General features: G+C 40.3%; 1 protein-coding gene and 1 non-coding gene across 3 annotated transcripts in view; both read right to left on the bottom strand.

Annotated features, from left to right (window-relative positions):
- FOCAD (focadhesin) overlaps positions 1–23,785 on the bottom strand; it is a 302,415-nt gene that overhangs the window by 179,783 nt on the left and 98,847 nt on the right. For both annotated transcript variants that reach the window (XM_045780633.2, XM_045780634.2), the window contains one exon: positions 16,723–16,980. In XM_045780633.2, coding sequence (XP_045636589.2) covers positions 16,723–16,980 — 258 coding nt within the window. The remainder of the gene's footprint in view (positions 1–16,722; positions 16,981–23,785) is intronic.
- LOC123781388 (small nucleolar RNA SNORA30/SNORA37 family) lies at positions 19,834–19,962 on the bottom strand. Its single transcript, XR_006776717.2, has one exon. It is a non-coding gene; the product is annotated as a small nucleolar RNA SNORA30/SNORA37 family (small nucleolar RNA).

Consider the following 23,785-nt stretch of genomic DNA (forward strand, 5'->3'; position numbering starts at 1 on the left):
GTATTATTCCAACTGACAACATTTTCCCTTCCCTCTCTTCTGTCTTCTGACCAACCCCCATTTCAACAGACAGGTTTTAATGAACCCATCAAAATACCTGTAACAAAAGCAGGCACTGAGAAATCCAACAGAATTTATATGCTTATTCACATCACTGTAACAGTTCCACATCTTTGGGGCAATAAGGTAAGGAAGTTTTAGAAGAAAAAAAAAAAAGATGCTAAAATCAAATAATGGGAAGAGGAAATAGGTAGGACTTCAAAATTCACCAAAAAATCACCCCAATTATTTGCAAGGCTCTTGATTTCTTGTTTCTTTCTTTTCCCCCCACAAAAGCTACTCTCAAATATATAGCAAAATAGCAAAAAGGCAGAAGATTCTAGAGTGGTAATTCCAGAGTGGACTGACAGTTTATAATGAATGTAATCCATAGGTAAGGAACTCTGGTTCCCAATTTAATACTATGTCATAAAGCTGCACCTCAGATCAATAGCTGTTCATTCCCTTCTGAAAATATTTCTTAAAATATTTACCACTCAGCATGGTTGCCATGCAGAACTAAAATATATACTCACATAATCTTCCTTATATACACTTTTAGAGCCTTAAAAGAAAATAAACAAAATAAGCAGACTTCTCATTTCATGAATTTTAAAGTGCTTAATTCAGATTTTGACATAAACCACATACAGCCTTGGTCTCTGAGCTTCCATGCGATCACGAATTTCCCTAAGGAAAAGATTACCGAACGTGCGTGACATGTTACGAAAGATAAAGTGTGATACTAATAGACCCAGATTAAGAATGGTGTAAATGAGGAACATTAAAAGGCAATCGTCATCACACCAAGTCAAAATCTGTAAATTTTTTTAAGTGATCTGAAAGGAACAATGTGATTTTTTTTTCCCCGAGGCCCCTCCCCCATTTTTAAATGTACAAACAGCAAAGAATGAATCCTTCGGAGGATTTCCCAGAAGGGTGTCATTTACCACTAAAATATTTCATTCCAGCAGTTGAAAGACCATAAAAGGGTGAATGTCCTCCAGAGCCCCTAATAACGGTAATAGATCTTGTGTTACTATTCACAAGTGACCTCTCAGTCAGGCGATTTAATTTTTCCCCCTGCAGCATGGTTGGTTTCACACACAGTGTAATAACAGTTTTTGCACAACAAGACAATTCATCCGATTAGAAGGACTGTATTAAGTCTTTCATGAACAGCATGTGTCACCACTGCTTCAGCGAGGGCCTGATTTAAGACGACCTAATATATGCACGCGTGATTCTTCATTTTTCCACCGTTTTAAAGAAGATTCCTGGACTTCCTTCAGCAATTTTGCAGACCATTGCCTGAGTCCTCCCTGGCTTCAAAAAATAACTAAGAACTCATCAGACGCTCACTGAGCACTTTAAAACAGGTACCAACAATTTTTCACCAGGCAACAGAAATGTGCATAAAGGCTCCTCGTTTCTACGTGGGTTAAATGAAATCCCTCCAATGCCTCAAATGAGAAGAAACACGAAAAGGGACAGAATGGGCTTAACTGGTTACTTCAATTACTTTAATGCATCACGACATTTCAGCAATTCACCACTAAATGTAAGGGACATAGGACATCACGGAGAAAAGCTCCAGATAAAGTGAATTTGGAGACCACCAGTGGTAAACCTCAGCAAAGTGCAGAAAATTTAAAAAGTGGAAACCAAAGGAAAAAGTGTGAAATGAACCAACCACATGGCAATCCCCACCACAATAAATGGTTCAGCATCATTCTGTGCCCACAGAAGCCTCAACCTGATGACATCTACACATTTCTTACTGCCTTGCTGATGAGATTAAGAAGGCTAAATGCAGCATCTCTGCAGTGAAAGGCTACAGTTGTACCAGGGCACAGGAGTGCAAGAGCACCTGGCCCCATTGGGGGGTTCCCAAACAGACCAGGTTTGGCCACTTGCCACCCACCGATAAAATCCAAAGGGAGAGAAATGAGCGGTGGGGAAACAAGAAAGGAATTTATTTCAGTGAGACTAACGTTGGGAAGACAGCGAACTTGAACCTCAAACACAGTCTCCAAAGTACTGAAAAAGACTTCCAGGTTTGTATAAGGAAAATGTAGGCCAAAGGTCAGTGGGTACATGCGGGTGGGCAGTAAAGGTCAGGTCCATCCCTGTCTCGGGGTCAGTTGTGGATGGGGTCTTGCTGGCTCAGGGCAGTCCTTATTGCTTGAGGGGATAATGGCGGGTCCTATCAGGGATGCTTTGCCTGCGGGGAAGCTGGAAAGAAGAACTTAATTAGGAAGTTTGAAGTCCAAATGGAGGAAGCTGAAGTCCTCTTTCACAGTGATGCTGGAGACACTCTCAAGAGTTCCCTTCACTTCTCCCTTTAGAGGATGCTGATAGGCGTGGCTTCCCCTTCCTTCTCTGGAAGCGGGCCAGGCCCTCGGAGGAGAGGAGTAGTGCCAGCACTCCTCTGCTAGAGGACTAGGCGCGTCTTTCCAGCTCACCTGCCCCAAAGGGACCCTCCTATGGCTCCTTGGCAAGCAGCCTAAACCTGCAAGATTAAGTTCTCTTTAGACTCCTGATACAGGAGAGATGCTCTTCCGGTCTGACTGTCCCACGCGCTCTGTAGGAATCCTGTTTCTTTCACGAAGTGTGTATAGCCCTCTAAGCAAACCTGTAAGACGAGATGAGACAAGTCCACTGTATTCTCTTGCCCATGCTGCCCGCGCTCTGCCCACTGGAAACACAAACGCATCTTCTGTTTGGACAACTTCTAGGCACACAAGCCATCCCTACGCGGCCAGTACTCTCTCTCCCTCACTTCCAGGATCACAACGGCTAGCCAGTCCATCACTCTCAGATTCTAGATCTTGGGGACAGTCACCCTAAACGTCTGTCCACCCCAACTGCCAAGGATACACATAGTTGGACAGAACGGATGTGGGGTTCCACTGAAGTCGTGTCACTAGGCTTGAGGTGAGATGCTGGCAACTGTAGGACTCAGCACACCAGCAACTTGCCGCAAAAATCCCCCCTCTTCTCTTCACCTCTCCTGTCATCTCCTGAGTGAGGGGTTAAAAACTGCAGTAGTACTCAGACATCGAAGTTTATTCCTATTACTCTCCAAGTTCTGCTGGGTGTTCTGTCTCACAATTTCATTTTGCTATTTCAAGGTCCCCACCAACACTTCTAACATCCTGTCATATCGCTTTATCTCCTCTCTCAGATAAATTCTCCTCTCCTGCCTGACTGCAAGACTCTCAGGATCTTGCTTCCACACGCTTGCCCAGTATCCACTCAAGGAACGGTTGCCTGTACCCTACCTATCTCAGTTTAATAGAGTACTCTTGCTGCCTTGTTTCCCCACTGCGACCTGCCCCACATGCGTGCCTTTGCACATTGCCCTTCATCCTGCCTAGAATGCCTTCCCTGTCCCCTGCATCAGGGAAACCTGTGCTCCTCTTCATGGAAGTTCCACGGACATTTACACACCTCCACAATGGCAGTCACCATTCTGCACTACACAGTACATTTTCATGCCTCTGTCAACACACTCAGCTCTATGATTTCTGAAAACAAAGACCATACCCTTTCACCTTAGTATTACCAGAACCTGCCATACAGGAGGTTTGCTAGACAGAGAGAAAGAGAGAGAGAGAGAGAGAGAGAGAGAGAGAGAGAGAGAAAGGGAGAGAACAAGAGAGGGGATACACGACAAAATGAATGTTCTGAAAATGCTTAATAAAATGAGACCTAGTAAAAACAAGGTATCTGCAGTATTTCAAGCTTAATGATAATTCCACAATAATTCCACTTAACATAGATCAAGATGCACCATTAAAAACTGAATACAATTTGACAACTGAATACACCTAAGTAGAGTAAAATGCCACCAGTATAATTATCACTAATAACAATTCAGACTACTGGAAACAATGAAGGTAGGAAAGACTGGATTAGAGAAAAATGTTAAAGAAACAAAATTCGATTACTTTCATGTACATACTGTAACAAACTAATTAGCCAAGTGTTGCCAAGTACCAGTCCCTGCTGATATGTCTTAATGAATAGATAATGTGATCATTTTAAATTGGCACATTCATTGTACTCATGCAAATGAGCAAGCCCAAACTGCCTAAAAACAATAGCTTCAAAATCAGCTTATGTTTTAACTCAGCCTGTATCCAATTACCCTGAACCCTAAATTAATAGGATTTCATTTAATAAGATTTTACTGTAATCTAGCCGAACCTAAATTCTATCCCTGGACTCCACACTGTTCCCTTTATTGGTCTGGATAACACATGACAATACTGGAAAATAGGGTTTTGTTGGTTCTAGTAGGGTTGATACGTGCATCTAATATATTAATGTGTTAATTCAATCAGGCAACAAAGCAGGTGTCTGTCCAGAAACTAATCTGACCAGGAACTGTCCAAGGTCACTAGGAGACAAAACAAGCAAGACTGTTTCCCTTAAGGAATTCCTTTTATGAATTCTAAATCTAATTGTAATCTATTGAAAATTTCCATCGGAGACCGCTTATGTTCAAAATCACTCTAGGACATCTAAAAATTCAAATCTGTGCTTACTCATATTCAATCATCTTTAGCACTGTTTAATTCTGGTATGATATAAATTCAAGTTACATGTATTTTTACATGCTCATTTTCTCTCGATGAGGGGGAGGGACACAAATTGTCTCAAATGCAGATACGATCCACTATCACAAAAATGGTACTGAGCAAGGATAAGAGGACATGAGGTCTCTGAAAGTCCCATCAATACACTGGAAGCCTGACACACAGAAATCATCCCAAGTCACTCCTTAACTACTTGTCTGGCTCCACTCAGTTTGTAACCATGTCTCCTCATTTGAAATAAACGGACTTCAGGATGCCCAATTGCATTACACAACTGTTCTGACAACTTGCCAAAGAGTCTATTATACTATCCATCATGAAAAGCTCAAAATTATCACTGGCAGGGTAGAAGTCCAGTGTGCTGAGAAGACAAAGGGACCGAATAAGTCTCAAGACTTCTGGTAGGGGAACTAACCCAGCAGTCCTACTTTCAGAATTCTAGAATAGACCTTTCCCATCAAATCCACCAAATCCTGACCCATTCTTTCAATTACAGCTATCAGATAGTACCTACAATTGTGACTGTCAATGGCTTTCTTTCACTCCCCAACAACAAAAAATTACATCTGAAATGTAAAATATATTACTGCTAGGGAACGAACGAACACACACACACACACACACACACACACACACACCCCAAAAGCAAAAACCCCACTCCAACACCTCCAGAAATGTATGTATTCCACCATTTGCCCAAAATGGTACTCAAGAAGGACCACATAAATGTCATATATAAAAAGTAATGCTTTGTAGAGCATAAAAACAGGCAATATACACTGCTTCTAGTTCATTTCAAAGATATTCTTTTTGAACTTGTATTTGTCCTGCAAGATTTAGCTCATGAATCACCTACTTCAGGCAGTCTTCCTATTATGATTTTGCTGCCCCTCTGGGCTTGGTCCTAAAACACACTGTGCTTCCCTGCATTATCACGCTCACCACATGGTAGTCTAATCGGATATTGCTATCTTCCCTAAGCACTGTGAGTCCTCCAACGAGGGTCTTTGTATCCTAAGTTCCAATTAAAATGTGCATCCCAAACAGGTTCTCCATGACTATTTACTGAAGAACTGATGCTGTCATACCCCATCTAGATCCTGAATTAGCTATATATCTTACCAATATTTCAGAGGTTTCAAACCTAATAACCAACGTATAATTTTCTTCAACACTGACAGACATTATTTTTCAAAGAGACTACAACAACCTACTTTTTTTGTTCACTAATTTAATTCCTGACTTCGATTAGATTTCAGAATCTCTAGTTAGGAGGGCACGTATTGCATGGTGCACTGGGTGTTATACGCAACTAATGAATCATCGAACCTTACATCAACAAATAAAATAAAATAAATTTTAAAAATTTTTAGAAAAGGATCATTACAAACAAAAAAGCGTGAAATCATTTTTGACCATTAAGCAATAATCTCAATTGCAACCATGCTCGCTGATTTGCTGATTCACTTGGACCATCTCAATCTTCCCTTTGATCAATGCCTTCAGGAGTTAGGTCTGTGTATAGGTGTTCTATTTAGGTATAAAGATCAGGCTAAATGTGATTTGCCTATTTATAGAAGGGCCAATGGAAGCTAGCATAATGGAGGCAAAAATAATCACGCAAGATTGAAGATCTGGCCAGATTTCAAACAAATGTTGAGGCCCTTCTCTTAGCATTTAATTCTCTCTACAACTGACCGGGCCAATCCTAAAAATGTGAAGTTAGTGAAAGTTTACTCTTTCAAAAAAACTTTTTTAATAGTTTAACTAAAAGTTGTAGAGACAGTAAAACATAGTGGGTAAGAGCACAGACTCTGGAACCATATGTGCTGGGTTCAAATCCTGACTTTGCCAATTACTAGCTGTGTGACTTTGGGGAAGTTAAGCAAACTCTGTGCCTCAGTTCCTAACCAGTAGTGGTAGCAACCTCAAAGAGCGATTTGTGAGTTAGTTAATAGTGAAGTGATTAAAATAGTGACTTGTATGTTGTAAGCATATGTCAACGTTAGCTATTTTTATTTGGTATTACTTTGTTCAAGGAGATACTATAACTTCTAAAGAGTAGACCACGTTTAAAACTATTTAGCACTGGAAGATTAAGGATAGAAGAATTTATTCCAAAGCACGAGCCAGGTTATCAAAAGGTCTAGAACTGATTTACTCAACAGAACTCAGAATTCAGTCAAACTGACAAACATGACCGACACTTCCCTTTTGGACCCTCGGCTCTATACATGAAACTGATTAACTGAATATCTTTTGGCCTCGAATTTATGGTAATGAATCAGAACCCATATACCAATTAAAGGTAATTAACAGAAAAAAACAAGACGAAATGTCTTGCAATCATAAGAGCATTAAATTTCAATCAATGATAAACATTTATGATGTGAATTCCATACCTAAAGTATCCTACTAGAAGCCGTTGTGTGTGTTTTGGTGACGTTTTATAATTACATCAAACTGTTTCTATACATTTCTAGTATTTCAAGTTATAGCTTCTACACTACTTATAAATTATACCTTTCCCATATACTGCCAAAGTTACCTAATTTACTGGTTTTTTTGGTAAAGAAAATCAACTGGTTTTGTACACTGATCTTACATCTATCCACTGTAATGAACTCTCCTATCCATTCTAAAAGCAACAGCTTTAAGTAAATTCTCTTTCATTTTCTAAGGAGCTTTGGCTTTTTCCTTTGTAGTACACATGTAAGTTTTCTTTCTTTTTCGTGAAAGAACAATGGCTAGAACCTCCAGAAAAATAGCAACATGACCATCAGCTGTATTCTTCTGATCCCTAACTTCAATGGAACAGCTTCTGAATGAAACTGGACTTGGAATCTACCTCGGAATCTACCTCCGTCAGTAAAAAAATACCTCTTGTCCTGTGTCACAGCTTTTTATCTTGGATGCTGTATTATCTACCTTGGGTGATGATATTACCACATCTTCTATCTTAATGATCTACCTAGCTTCTGTTACCATTTATTTACAAGTTGTTGTCACCTGTCTCAAGGTTTGCCTCTTAGAAACACTACAGAGTGTATGAGCCTTTCTTTTGATAAGATAATTCACACACAGTAATTGTCATACCTGGTCCACTTGAAATTATTCCTACCACCTAATTTTATGTTCACATTTGCCATCCTTTTAGGGTTTTTTATTTCTTTTTTCCTTTTGCTATATTATTTAGAAATTATAAATCCCTAATTGTTACTAATAAGGGCTTATGTGCATATTTCAACTTATTTTTTCTACTAACATCAAGAACTACTCAGTTTCCAGTTCCACCCTTAGCACATCCTCAACTCTTCACAGTATCACAGTTCCACTACCTACCCCCATCATGTTTTAAAGCTTGAACTTTAGCTCCAGGTAATTATTTTTCACACTCTATAAATAATTACTTTAAACTAACCATAAGGTTTACTGGATATTTTGATCACCACTCAACATTTCTTCTCTGTGCTTTCTTGGATTCATTTTTCATTTTGTTGAAGCACATCCTTGAGGGATTTCCTCCCCTGCCCCCATAAAAAAATCAGCAAACAAGAAATGTTCTTGAATTCTTGCACACCAGGAAAAGCCTTTATTTCTATCAGTCATAAAAGGTAGAATAATGGGGACAAATAATCTGGGTACAAAGTGATTTTCCCCAAGAAATTAGAAGGCAATAACCCCATGTATTCCAGCACCTAGTGTGAGGCTGTTAAGAAATTAAGATCAACCTTACTTTAAGTTTTTCTTGTCCCCATTCTTCTCTAAAAATCTCTCATGACTTTCTCTTCATCCTTTAAGTTCTGGGGACAAATTTAGGTACTGATCTCTTCTTACATATGCTGCTTGGCTTTCAAAGGGTCCTAACAATCTGTACCCTTGTGTCTTTTTTCAGCTCAAGAAATAGTTTTGTCATGTTTTAAGTTTTTTGCCTTCATATTCTCCATTCCACCAACTGGAATTTCTAGAGAAAGAGGTTAGAACTCCCAATATTAACCCTCAGTGTCTTAACCTCAAAAAATTTTTTTGTTCTGTATTCTGAAATATTTACTTGCACATTCTGTAAATCACTAATCCTGTCTCCATTTATGTACTGTGCCAATCACATTCTCCATTTCTAAAACCTCATCATTGAATTTCTTCCTTCTCATAGCAGTATTTTTGTTTATAGTATAAAAACATAGAATCATAGAATAGCTTTCCGATATCTCTCAGGACTTAGATTGTTTTTCATTATATTCTTCTCCCTGAGTTCTCTTTCTTCTAAAAACAGATTCTTCGGGGGCGCCTGGGTGGCACAGCGGTTGAGCGTCTGCCTTCGGCTCGGGGCGTGATCCCGGTGTTGTGGGATCGAGCCCCACGTCAGGCTCCTCCGCTGGGAACCTGCTTCTTCCTCTCGCACTCCCCCTGCTTGTGTTCCCTCTCTCGCTGGCTGTCTCTATCTCTGTCAAATAAATAAATAAAATCTTAAAAAAATAAAAACAGATTCTTTGGGTTACTGATGCTGTTATGTTTTCTCAAAGTCTGGTAAGCCTTCGTTATCCATTTATATTTATGAATCAATGCCAAGTTGGCTGTAGGGAACTCGTATGGGTTGTTCCTGTAGATGAAAAGCAGTGTTTCCTTAAATAAACCTCTCCTCTTACTTGAAGGGCTGACTTAGAAGAGCTGAAGAATGAATGGTAAAGGATGTCAACTGGCAACTTTACCTGAGAGTTTCTGGCCATGATACATGTAGGCAGGAGACCAATACCACCTCTCCCTTCCCTGTCCGCTCATTAAAAGAAGAAATGTTTATTCTGGAAATGGTGGACTTCAGTGTGTTTTCCCCTTAAGGGGAATTCCTCATACCTGTTTGGAAATTCAAAGCTGCCACAAAATCTGATGCCCGCCTCCCCCCACCCCCGCTTCACCAACACTAGAAGCCCATCTCAGGCAGGTAGTCCCCTTAGAGAGTTTTATCCAGAAGACAAAGCTACTCTACCTGGTATTTAACTGGAAGCAAACAGACTCCATTATTTCAACACAGCACTGGGCCCCGCCCCACCCCCTCCCTCCACTCAGTGCTCAGTGACACGACAAGACAAATGCTTCTGTTTCGGTGTGTTAGAACTACTGAATATCACAGTGATATAGGGTGGACCTGAAAATCACAATCAAACAATTTCGGTGAGAATTTTAAGCAATTTACAATCTACAGGCTCCTCAAAAGAAACTCTGCCCAGTATCAACACTCAGGGAAGGCAAGAAATTGATATAGAACTCTTTGCTGTGTATAAATTCTAGGCTTTCTGCAAAAAAGAAATAAAAACAGTAAAGGATTCAAATGCCAGTTAAAAACATGTTTATTCTACAGGTATCTGTGTGGGGTTTACAAAGAAGAAATGAGCATATTACCACCGAACGGAATAGACACCTGACCTTCAATTTCGGTCTGTGTTTCTCTTTGTCTAATTGTTTCATGTTGACAGGCTCAGCCCAATTTTGCTCTAGGCATAATCGATGCTACGGGTACGAGGGAATAGTAGTACAGCACTTCTTATCTGTAAAGCTCTTTATTAAAAGTACTGTACATTCTGGCTTCTTTTTGCTGGTGTGAAGAACACAGAAAGCAGACTGACTTCAGGGGGTAGCAATTCATAGAACTCAGTGACAATAGAACAGAGTGCAAAGTGTCCAAAGACTCTTTGTGCAAGTTCTTTTATAGAATATATTCTCTCCTTTTCTCACAGCAGTAACTTACAGACCATTAAATTTCACACATTTCCTATTCATTTTCCATGTTAAAATATGGCTTATGACCCAGAGTAGAACTATCACAGGATTCTGCCCTGAAAGTCGGCTTTTTTACTATGTGATAATATATGACTTTTGAAAGACCAGCAAGTCATGGGCCATGAACGTAGCTACGTAACTGATTTCAAATAGCTCAGAAGTGTGTACACGTTTACAAATGGGAAAAATTAAGCCCTGAAAACATTACAAAGGATAAAATTAAATTCTCAAAGAATGCAATTGTTCCCACTAAGCAAGACCTTTAACTAGACTTAACCAAAACGTAAAAGGGAAATAAGAGACTGGAAAGTTGTAAACTGCAAGTAAAAAATAAATAAATGAACAAACAACCGAAAAAACCCATCTCTCTCTCCCCACTTCCAAATAAGAGAAAAGTAAGCAAGTATCAAGGGTTTGACAGACACAGTGAGCTTCACAAAACTTAATTTGTTAAGCTCTTCAATGACGGTGGATTTTAAGGGAGGAATGTGTACTTCTCTGAAGCCAAAGTTCATAAACTTTCCCCCATGGCATATTCTATCAGACAGTCAAAAAGAAACTGATGAACGTTACACGGAGTATTTAGAGTTATTCCATTGAAGTTCAGATACTAAGCTATAAGATTTCATTTTAAAACATCTCAGCCTACCTAAAAATTACTAACCTTTGTGGTTAATGTTCAATGCCTATACCTATGTAATCTTGCCATAAACTCGTACTATACATAGAAAGATCGGAAAAAAACACATTTTCTCAGGTTTTAAAACCACTAACAAGGATCCCTGATTTCCAAAAGAGACTATAATCTTTTGTCAGATGTTCTTCCTACATATATTTAGAAGACCTACTACTAAGCACCTAATAATTCCAATAAGGCTTTTGTATAAACATACTACAATGTGCAAAACAGCTTCCTTCAACACCTCTGTTATTCTCCAGGATCAGATGGAGTGTCTCACTTCCAACAACTATAGGGAAACTATAGTTATAACATATCCAATATCATAAGTAATTATAATTATATACCTTATATATAATCTGTTAAATACATAATATAATAAATTATAATACTATAGTAATTAGTTTATAATATGGTTAATATAATATAGCTAAGCTAATAGATAGGGAAGGTTTTAAGAACTTTGTAACAGCCTTTTCTTCTCACAGGGCCCAGGGCCCAGGGGTCCGGAAAACATCTTGGGGGTTTGGTTAGGGGAGTTCCGAGTAAACATACGGAGTTTACCTGAAGCTGGCTTGTTGATTAAGAGTTATTAACCTCTCCTTAAGGAAGTTCTGTCAGTTTGAGACATTTCCAAACAGTCCACAGTCATGTTATATACAAGTTCTCCCGTCATTGGCTCAGGGTTCAAAATATGATTTGATTTGTCTTTTTTAAAAAGCCGTAGGGGTGGGGGCGCCTGGGTGGCTCAGTTGGTTAAGCGCCTGCCTTCGGCTCAGGTCATGATCCCAGGGTCCTGGGACTGAGTCCTGCGTTGGGCTTCCAACTCAGCAGGGAGTCTGTTTCTCCCTCTCCCTCTGCCCCTTCGACCTGCTCACTTGCTCTCTCTCGCTCACTCGCTCGCTCTCTCTCGCTCTCTCAAATAAATAAATAAATAAATAAATAAATAAATAGATAGATAGATAGATAGATAGATAAAATCTTTAAAAAAAATAAATAAAAACATATAAGGGTGCCTGGGTAGCTCAGTCGTTTACACACCTGACTCTTGATCTCAGCTCAGGTCTTGATTACAGGTTCATGAGTTCAAGCCCCATGTTGGGCTCCACGCTGGGTGTGTAGACTACTTAGGGGGGAAAAAATGATGAAAAATCCATAAAGTTCAGAAAATGTCCTCATTTAGGCCTGGAGTCCACATTATCCCTTAATTAACTTAGTAGAGTCCGTGTTTACATTCACTACCACTGATTTCACACCTGATGAAACCAAGTCCTGAGCAATTCGCACAGGTAGGAAACAGCTCTCTGAAGAGGAAAGAATAAGCCCAACTGGACATTACTGTACATGAGCCATGAAACCATGTGCTTCAATTCCCCTTCAAGCATCTCCGAAGGCAGTCTGAATGACTTCCATCAAAATGAAGGAAAATAACATTACTCAGTATCAGAAAGGCAGGAACTACTATATAAACATAACCAAAAAGCACACCAATCTATCAAATTTATTTCCAGAAAAAACACTAATTTAGGAAATAGATGGCACTCTCATTTATTATAAGCACAGGCTATGATATGAAAAACCCTCTCTAAACTCAATCGATGTGTTTAAAACTTTCAAGACTTCCATGGGAATTTACACAGGATGCTCGCTCTTGGATCTCTCCCCAGAACACTAGAAGACATTCCCCCCAAGAATGTAAAAGGAGCCTAACTTTTCCTGAACGCTACCTGACCCGAGCTTGAGTCCTTTGCAAACTCAAACTCACGATGTCCGGGTAAGAAAACTATCAGGATCATTAGTAACTACTGATGGCGTTCCTAGATAGGGGGTCAAAAGTTTCCTATTTTTTCCAAGTGTCAATTTATTGCTGTGGCTTTAGTTAATTATCTGGTTATTTTAACATTATCATCTGCATCTAGTTAACTCTAAAATGGTACTCACAAAGCCAAGTTCCCTTCAGACTTCGTAACTGCATGAGTCTTCCACGGCCCTAAAGCTATCAGACCACATGGAAAATGCAGCCCCACAGGAACCAGGTGAGAGATGAAGGATAAAAACTCACGGAGGAAGAGGATCCATCAAACTGCAGGACAGGTAAGAAGTAACACAATCACAGTTTTTTAAAAAGCCCTTTTCCACTAATATAACATTACTAGTTGATATTGACTGGTACTACCATTAATCAGCACTAAACATAATTTCAATTAATACCTTAGAATAATAGTAACAAGGATACCAAAACATACTTCACCTCCTTTAAATTTTTCAAATACTTTTTCTCACAAGATCTTACAGTATAGGATTCTTTCAGTAAATCATGGTTGACACACAAACTCAATCCTTAGTAAGCATACTGAAGGCCAACAAATTCCACTATACAGGTTAAGTGACCACCAAAACAGAGGTGGAAGACAGCCTCGAAATTCCTAGTCTCACCTACTTATTTACTTAGCTTCTGCTTATTCGTAGTCCGAGACTTCTGTTTAGCATCAACTGCCATGATGGGCGCCTGGGTGGCTCAGTCGGTTAAGCATCTGCCTTCAGCTCAGGCCACGATCTCAGGGTCGTGGGATCGAGCCTGGCGACGGGCTCTCCACCCAGCGGGGAGCCTGCTTCTCCTTCTCACTGCCCCTCTGTTCGTTCTCTCTCTCTCTCTCTTTCTCTCATATCAATCAATCAATCAATCAACCTTAGTGTTGACTGCCCATGAATCTGAGCCAAAGATTGCTTAAACGTAATAGAGCTTCTTTCTATAAGGTGAGAAAGGACAGCAGACTTGTCAACTTAATGAAATAGAAACAACCCGCCAGTAACAGATTACAATCATAACTCATTTCAACGGAGTCTATTTCACCTATCTACTCACAATTGGAAAATTGGCTTTTTCCAAAGATTCAATCCTTTCCTTCTGGCTACTTTGCCTATAACTAAGGTCCAGTGAAAGGATATGAAATGGTCACTTCATAAGAAGTGAGGAAAGTAACAATCTCTCCCAAGGGCACACGTGTGGCTCAGGAGGTTGTGTTGGACTCCTGATTTCGACTGCGGTCATGATCTCGGGGCTGTAGGACTGAGCCCTGTGTCAGGCTCTGTGCTCAGCAGGGAGTCTGCTTGAGATTCTCTCTCTCTGCCCCTTCCCCTGCGCTCTTTCTCTCAAATAAATGAATAAATCTTAAAAAAAACAAAAGCAACAACAAAACACAGTATCTCCTAGTTCAAGGATACTTTTGTCTTTTTTACAAAAACTCCACTTCTAAGTTCTTATTAATGATACTGCCTTTGCTTATGCATGAATTTGAGTAACCCTTTACGCATTTCACCCTACTACTCATGTTAACAGCACAAGGACACTCTCATCTCTTTCAAAACTATCCAAGAAATAATCAACAGAAGTATAACATACTGACTTCGATTTCTTCCACTGCTTCTTAAACATTATTGAATAAATAAATCAACCTGATGGTCACTCTAGTACTTCCCAACCTCTTGCGTTTCATCGTCCACATGAAAATCAAGTTTCTAAGGAGAGTGGGGTAAATATCTGAAACACCAGGTGGCCAGAGGCGACCAGCCAAGCACCCTGAGCTTGGACAACTCTCTGGCTGCCTGAGAGCTCAGAGGGGAGATGTTCTTGGCACACCTGCAATGCACTTGCACCACTGCGGGGTTCCCAGAATGCTGCAAAGTCCTCTGCGACATTTTTTGCCTATTTAGCATATTCCCACTCGTACTGCCAGGAAACTATTTTTCCTTTGGTGAATCATCCCACCCTCACCCTCAATCCACATGATCCTGGCGGCACAGACAGGGCTGACACTTCACCCACTTCCATCCTACCCACGATGGCCAATTAAAGTGCATTAAAGTGTCCCATTATCCTGCCATAATGGTTGATTCAGTGTGGGCACAGGACCCAACAAGGTCAATCCAAATACCTCTACATCCTTCTTCCTTTTGGATGGAATATAAGGTTATAAGGCTTTGGGCTGCCAGCCAATTCACAGAGGAAACAAAGAAACTATACAGTGAATATACTGTCTAGGCCACGCTTGTTCTAAATTCCGGAGCTAATAAAAGCTATTTAAGACAGATGTGTCTCTGTTACTTATAACCAAAAGTATCACCCTAGAATTTCAAAGACCAATGCATTTCCTGAGTATCAACACATAATTTGATGTAATATGTTTTACGTCAGCAGCATACACAGGTCAGGTAACTTACTACGGCACTTCTTTAGATAATCTCCAGGCATTACCTATGTATTACCTATTATAAAGATATTATCCTATAAGGTGTCCACACTGAAAGAAAACATTTATTAGAAGCCAAATTATTACAGGAGGGGAGGGGAGGAATAAAGTGGGAAGCGAAGTGAAATGATGCACATTATGCCTACACCGTATATGACACAAAGGTACTTTGAGAACATTACAGATCCACTTGGAGAATCAGACCACAAGAGGTCTAGTCAGAAGGAACCTTCTGGTTTTTTTTTTTTGTTTTTTGTTTTTTTCGTTTAAGAAGGAACCTCTTGTGATCAGTAGTTGTTTACTTGACTAAGAGGAATGAGCATGACAAGTTGGGGATAAAAAGAACCCAAATACATTAACTTCACATCTTATATACACATATTTCTCCCACCTCTACAACTAAATTATTTCCTGTAGGAACACAAGTTTTCCGTCAAGAGATGAACTTTTTCGTCACCATGTTTGGCAAGAAGCATAAGCACATACCATACCTATCTGATTAGGAAACCCTTCCCTTCAGTCTATCCACTGGGGAAAAATTAGACCACTTTACCAAATATATGGTTAGTTTAAAGGGGGAAGAGGAGTCTTATTAATGTCTGACTGCTTATTACACTCCAAGTTCTGTGGAGATAGGAAGAATAATTGTTTACCCCCACAGCCCAGCATGTTCATTACCATACATAGCAAGGACCCAGTGTTTTTTAGTTTATTAAATGACTGAATGAAGAAAGGATCGAATTGCCCAAAGTCAAAGAGATTAATGCCTAGTGCATAAGCATCTTTATCCTAAATTAATTAATCTACATCCACTTTAAAAGATCAATATTAGGGGCGCCTGGGTGGCTCAGTCGGTTAAGCATCTGCCTTCAGCTCAGGTCATGATCCCAGGCTCCTGCGACTGAACCCCGCATGGGGCTCCCTGCTCAGCGAGAAGTCTGCTTCTCCCTCTGCCCCTCCCCGCCAACTTCTGTGCTTGCTCTCTAAGAAACAAATGAAATCTTTTTGAAAAAATAAATAAAAGATCAGTATTAGAACTAAAGGATATTCACCTTGGAACAGGCCGCCAGAGTTAACAAAAGTGTTACAAATGAGCAAATCTACCAATAAACCAGAAAACCAGAAGAGCATCGTGTGCAGATTTCCCTGTGACATGTGCTTTCATTAAAGAAACGTTTGCATCAAGTATTCATTAACTCAGAGTAAGGACAAAAAACACAACAAATTGAGAAGATAAAAATAGCCCCCCACCCCCCAAGAAGAACCAACACGTAATTTAAGCCTTTGATCGAAATCATCCACAAGCTAAGAATAATCTCAATTCCAAAAGTTAAGCCTTGCCCCTGCTAACTGTTGCTTTATTTTCTTACTTTACCTGAGAGGAATCTGCTTGGGCTAATAACGTAGTGACCTTCAGTATCTGGCGAAGATTTTGCCCTTGATCTTCAACAAGGAGGTGAGCCAGCAAAAGGAAAACATGCGCAGGGATCACTGTGGTGATAGGGAGCAAGGACTCTACGGAAAACAGCCAGTCACTGGCCGCAGACTCTTCTCTCATTACTTCCAGGACCCTCCAGGCTGTAAATATTGACCCATACATGCTGGTTATGGGGAACGTGAGCTTGTAGGAAAGCTGGAAAACCAACAAAAAGAGGCATGAGTAAATGAGGCAAGTGTATTGGCCAGAGATAGATTCATTTATTTTTTTATACTTCATTGTGAGAAATCAATCCTTCCCACAAAATACAGAATTTTCGATTCCTGCCAAAAGCTCCTTAGCACGTATCTGAGCTGATAGGATTACACAAAAAGAAAACAGACGGAACCCTAGAACACCTGATTTCAACATTTCCTCCTATTTACCAATCGGTCCTAGTTACTGGGGGGGGGGGGAGGATCAATATACAAGATCCAAAGGCAATGGAGTTTGGGGGGGGGAACCTATTATCACCAAGAAAGTATTCATTCACCAGTGAGAGGGAAGATTTTTTTTTTTTGAAGATTTTATTTATTTATTTATTTATTTATTTATTTATTTATTTATTTGAGAGTGCATGCACAGGGGTGAGGGGGTGGACAAGCAGACTCTGCACTGAGTGTGGAACCCAACACAGGGCACAATGCCAAGACCCCAAGATCATGACCCAAGCCAAAATCAAGAGCACAGGCTCAACCGACAGTGCCACCCAGACACCCCAGGGGAGGGAAGATTTAAGGGAAAAAAAAAAATGTCACTGTCTTTGCCCAGCTCCAGCTCCAGTAAGAGACAACCCTGGGCAGGTGGCAGACTTGGACTGAGGACAATTCATTTTTGTAACAGACAGTATGTTGACAGGAACAGCGTTGGTTCAGCTGGAACCTGGGAATTAATAACTGTGAATAACTTCTGCAATAAGAAATAGCCTGACAGCTCTAAATTGAAATGATACCCACAGAAGAGGTTATGCTTAAGTCAACCTGAGAAATGACTCCTCACAGAAATAAAAGTAGTGCCGTCAGGGACAGAGAATAGACAGAACTCTGCCAAGGTGAGCAGTGTGCCCATGTGGCTTAGGAGAAGCCACAGACGTTAAAGAAGCATTAAATACTGCCTGCTAATAAAAAGATTCAATTGATTCAGAGTGTGATGAGACAAATTAGAAATCTCTAGATTATAACTGACCTGTTATGAGACACTGTCTTATATGGATACAGATAACAACTAAAAGGATGGGAAGTAAAAATAAAGCTTTATAGGGGCACCTGGATGGCTCAGTTGGTTAAGCGTCTGCCTTCAGCTCAGGTCATGATCTCAGGGTCCTGGGATCAAGTCCCGCACTGGGCTCCCTGTTTAGCAGGGAGTCTGCTTCTCCCTCTCCCTCTGCCTGTTGTGCCCCCTGCTTGTTCTCTCTGTCAAATACATAAAATCTTTAAAAAAAAAAAAAAAAAGTTAAGCTTTATTAAAAAAAAATTTTTTTTAAGTAGGCCCCACACCCAGCGTGGGGCTTGAACTCATGACCTTGAGACCCAGTTGCACGTTCTATCAACTGAGCCAGCCAGGCACCTTTGAAATTTTTTAAATAACACATTTATTGAGATATAATCCACATACCATAAAACTCATCCTTTTAAAGTTTACAACTCAGTGACCTTTAGTAATTCATGGAGAGGTAGAACCACTGCCGTGGCTATATTCATCACCCCAAAGGGAAACCCCATACTCATTAACAGTCACTCCTCATTCCCCCAACGCTGCCCTCTGGCGACCACTAATTAATCTACTTTGTTTCTATTCTGGCTATTTCACAGAATAGGAACCACAAAAGATGTGCTTCCTGGTGACTGGCTCCTTTCACACAGGTTTTCAAGATTCATCCAGGCTATGGTTTATATCAATACTTCATTTCTTTTCATTGGCAAGTAATACTCCATTGAATGGATATACCACATTTTACCATTCCATCAATTAATGGACATTGGGTTGTTTCCTCTTTTTGGTTATTATGAATAATGCTGCCAAGAATAGTCCTATAAAAGTTTTGTGAGGATATAGGTATTCAATTGTCTCGAGTAAATGCTTTAGAGTAGAGATACTATTTGAAGGCAAATCCCAGTGTAAAAACAAATGAGGAAGCTATCTTTATTGATATAAAAAGAGCTCTCATGAAAATACAAGATGCAGACAGTGTGCCTGGAATGCTACCAATTAGTTTTTTAAAGGGGATGGGGACTATGTATTTGCATTTGCTTATATATGCAAAGAAAGTTATGAGACAAATACAGAAGAAATTAACAGCCACTATTCATTTTCTATTTGAAAGGGTGGGAACTGGGCAACCCGAATCAAGGGTGAGAAGGAAACTTCTCATTGTATACTATTTAATAATTTTTGAACCACTTTAATGTGTTATTTTTTAATAATAAAATTTTAAAATTAAATATTTACATTTATTATAGCTCTTTATCTCTAAAAATACTTCCACGACCCAAAGATGAAATTCACTGAAGACCAGAGTCAAGTTCTTTAGACAAAGGACAAAGAGCATCGAACGTGAGATGTGAAAGACCAGGACGTTAGTACAGCCATGCCGGCTAGAGGCTATGACACAATCTCTGAGACTCACCTTGCTCATTCGTAAAATGGAAGTGATGACTACCTTCCTGCCAAGATTATTGAGGTAGATAATGACACAATAAAGCACCTAGCACAGTCTCCAAAGTTGCAAAACACAGAGAAATATGATCTCTGTCATCTTTAGGAGAGAAAAATAAAACTGGTGGATAGGAGTATAAAAGAAAGTAATTGGAAATCACCATCAACCATAAATTGAGTCAAAAGCGGCAACATTACCCAGACGGATAAGAATAAACATACTGAAACAGAAAAGTAATCCTGTTTTACTTGAAGTATTATGTTGATGTTTAGGCTCTGTTTTTTGTCTGTTTGCCTAAGGTCAGAACAGCAGGAGAAAAGCACTGTGTTGAATGAGACATCCCAGAACAGTCTCTCTGTCCCAGTGAGTGACAGCTGCCGCTGGCAAAATCCCAGGGCAAGGATGCAACCCAGGGCTTTCTCTAAGCACCAGCTACCAAATCCTGGCCCCACAGACTGGGGGAGGGCCTGTGAAAGTGCTGGCAGGCTCTGTGATTTAGAGGAGAAAGCAGGTGTTTAAAAATAAAAGAGGTTTATGTTAGGTGAGTTACATCTCAGTAGAAAAATACAAGAGAAAAGAAACCATAAAAAAAATAACATTTAAATGAATATTAAATGGTTGTAAAACATCTTTTACAGATATTAGTTGAGAATCTTTTTTCTAAAAAGCACATAATAAAAATGTTTAAGTCTCTTAAGTATTAACAATAAGACAGATATCTGATAGTACTTCTTTGCCTAAAGGGATCTGAGAAAGATATTGTGAATTCAGTGAACAATACAGATTTTCATTAACTTTAAAGAATAACACTCATCTGTGGCACCCTGGGTGGCTCAGCCGGTTAAGTGTCCGACTCTGGATTTCAGTTCGGGTCATGGTCTCAGGGTCCCGGGATCAAGCCCCGAGTAAGGCTCCATGCTCAGCAGGGAGTCTTCTTGGGATTCTTTTCCTCTCCATCTCCCTCTCCCCCCACCTTCTGCAGTCTTGCTCTCGCATGCACTCTCTCGAATACCTAAATCTTAAAAAATAATAACACTCATCTGTAATAGTGACTAAAATAGGCTTAATTAAAGTGGAGCCAGCATTTGATCAGGAGAGGGAGTGTGCAAACTCAAACCTGGAGGCCCTTGAAAGGAGGACAGATTTTTGTTAGAAGGGATTTAATCACTGACCAGAGCAGAAGATTGGACTAGACAAAGCCTCAAGAGGCTCTTTCTGCTCTACATCCCTATGAAGAATCAAGTCGAGTGGAGAGGTTTGGCAGGGCTGCTTATCACCAAAGGACAACCTGCACTGTCCTCAGTATCCATGTTATTCAGAAGATGATGGCACAAGTACGAGAGCTAAGACTTACGAACTCCTTTAAACTTCCAACTAAAAGCTTTTAAGAGCCAGTTTATTTTAATGCATTACGACTTAGTGTTCACCTGTAAATCTGCAACTGTTCTATTTACTTGCAAGTTCAGCACAAAGATGACAAATTACGGCGCCAAAAGAAAAAACACCACCTCGGGGCGCCTGGGTGGCACAGCGGTTAAGCGTCTGCCTTCGGCTCAGGGCGTGATCCCGGTGTTATGGGATCGGGCCCCACATCAGGCTCCTCTGCTATGAGCCTGCTTCTTCCTCTCCCACTCCCCCTGCTTGTGTTCCCTCTCTCGCTGGCTGTCTCTATCTCTGTCGAATAAATAAATAAAATCTTTAAAAAAAAAAAAAAGAAAAAAAGAAAAAAAAAAGAAAAAACACCACCTCAAACTGGAGACAGTAAGACGTAGGCTCTATAGTTAAACAGTCAAAATCTGAATCTCAGCTGTGTTCTTCACTACCTGTGGAATTTGGGCAACTTAACCTCTCTAGCCTCCGGTTCTTCACCTGTCAAGCGAGTATTCTAAGAAGTCGTCAGGGAAATGCAAATCAAAACCCTAATGAAAAGGCACTTCACACCCGCTAGAAGCAAAAACACAGGCAATGACAAAGTGTTGGCAGGGATGTGGACACACTGGAGTCTTCACACACAGCTGGTGGGCTGGCGGGAATGTAAAATGGCATAGCCCCTTTGGAAAATAGTCTGGCAGTTCCTCCAAGAGAGTTATCGTAGGATCTAACAATTCCGCTCCTAGGTATCTACCCAAGAGAAATGAAACCATGTCCACATAAAAACTTGTATGGGAAGGTTCATAATGGCACTATTCCTAATAGCCAAAAAGTGAAAACCACCCAAAAGTTCATCAGCAGATGAATGGAAAAATAAAATGTGGTGCATATCTATGCAGTGGAATATTATTCAGGGATTTATCCTACCATGTCTGCCAGGGGCATGCAGGAGACCCCAGCAGGTGTCTTCCTGTGGAGGACCCAGGCCACCCCATTCACACCCCCAGGCAGTGGCTTCCTACAGACCTCTGGCCTGAGGCACCGCAGAGAACATTACCGTCCAGCACTCCACAGCCACGTTCTTTCTACAAGGTCTGATCCCCGTCTTGAGTAGGGAGACACTCTCCATTCCTTCCTTCAGTAATCCTTCCAGTCCTAGAAGTGGTAGCTGCTCCTTACGTTTATTAATGCAATATTCCTTAGAGCCTCTTCCATAACTTTTAGAAATCGGAGACCATTTACTAGTTAATAATTCTTTGTATTAAGTTTTTCATTCTTCAAATTATCAGCACGAGGTCTCTCTCAGGCCGAGACCCAGACTCATACCCTGATGCTTTCTTTCTCTCCTGACATTCTCTGGCGGCCGGGGCACAAAGATTTTAAGCACGTTAGAATTTACAACTAGTGTCTGATTTTTTTTTTTTTTTTTTTTAGCCTAGGAAAACACAAATAGGTGCTTCATTTTTTTTTTTTTTTAAGATTTTATTTATTCATTCGACAGAGATAGAGACAGCCAGCGAGAGAGGGAACACAAGCAGGGGAGTGGGAGAGGAAGAAGCAGGCTCCCAGCGGAGGAGCCTGATGTGGGGCTCGATCCCATAACGTCGGGATCACGCCCTGAGCCGAAGGCAGACGCTTAACCGCTGTGCCACCCAGGCACCCCTAAATAGGTGACTTTAAATATCATATTTAATAGCCTAATAGAAGGAATCCTGTTTTCCACACACCACTAAAAAATATTAAAAGCTTATTAGATTATGTTAATCTTTAAAAGATGAGTGGTTGTCTTGATAGCTTACATTTTTTACTTCTTAGAATTGGAAATTAAAATGTGTTTAATTTCATGGTTATCAACACTTCGGAAATGGATAGGGAATACAGAGTTGTGTGGTACAGAACATTTACCCTTGTCTTCATTCACCAGAAGAACTGTGCTTAAGAACTGCCCTGGTTCTAAATCAAACATGCTAAGTCAGAGTCACCCATCTAAAAATAATAATAAAAAGCAACAAGATCTGTGGTTTTATACAAAGGTCTTTCTGTAATATGTGGAGATGGAAAAATGATCTTCCATATCCTTATGAGAAGCACACACGCCTCAGTGAAGAGAAATTTAGTGACTGTCTATCACGTGGTAAACAATGTGGCAGGTGTTGAGGATGCCAAGTTAAATAGATAACGCCCTAGATATTTAACTATGTGGAAAACAGAGTATTCAATTAAGAACTGGCTAAAAGATTTTGTATGCTCTCATCTATGATCAGGTGACAAAGATAAAGAAAAACACTCATGTGGAAAACATACAAAAAGTTTAACAACTGTTGCAATTCCAGTTTCAACATGCTTCGAAAATAGAGGCAAAGTGGGAGAAGGGCCAAGAATCTTCCCCTCAATGAGCTCGCAGCAGAGCTGGAAGTACACAGACGTAGCCCTCCAACTTAGGACACAACACAACTGAGTACTATGAAAAGTCCTCCGGATGCCAAGAAAAGGGTCATGAATTCAGACTCTGGGAGGCTGAGAACCTTTGGCTGGATCTTGAAGGATGAGTAGGTCAGGCAAAGGAGACAAAAGAGCGTTATGAGCAAAAGCAAAGATTCAGGGAGAGGCCAGGAGAGTTTGCATCCTGTTAAATTTATAGGTCCGCTTGGAATACAGAGGCCCGCACAGGCACAGAAGAAAAGCCAACAGCAAACTGTAGCTTATGATTTTAAAAACAGTGATCATATCTCTACTCCAAGCCTCCATAACGCAGCACGTTATCATCAGGAGAAGTTTATAGCCCTTATGGTATCCCCTCCTCTTCCCTCTTCACCAGCTGCCGAAGAGAAAGTCCAGCTATTAGTGTTAATGAGGAAGATTCACACACACATTAGTGACTAGTAAAGCAACGGCTCGTGTATCGGAGTCAGGGCGATTCTCAGTAAATATCAC

This window comes from Ursus americanus, chromosome 18 (genome assembly GCF_024610735.1).
Source record: "Ursus americanus isolate L20-20 chromosome 18, mUrsAme1.1.p, whole genome shotgun sequence".
NCBI classification, from domain to species: Eukaryota; Metazoa; Chordata; class Mammalia; order Carnivora; family Ursidae; genus Ursus; species Ursus americanus.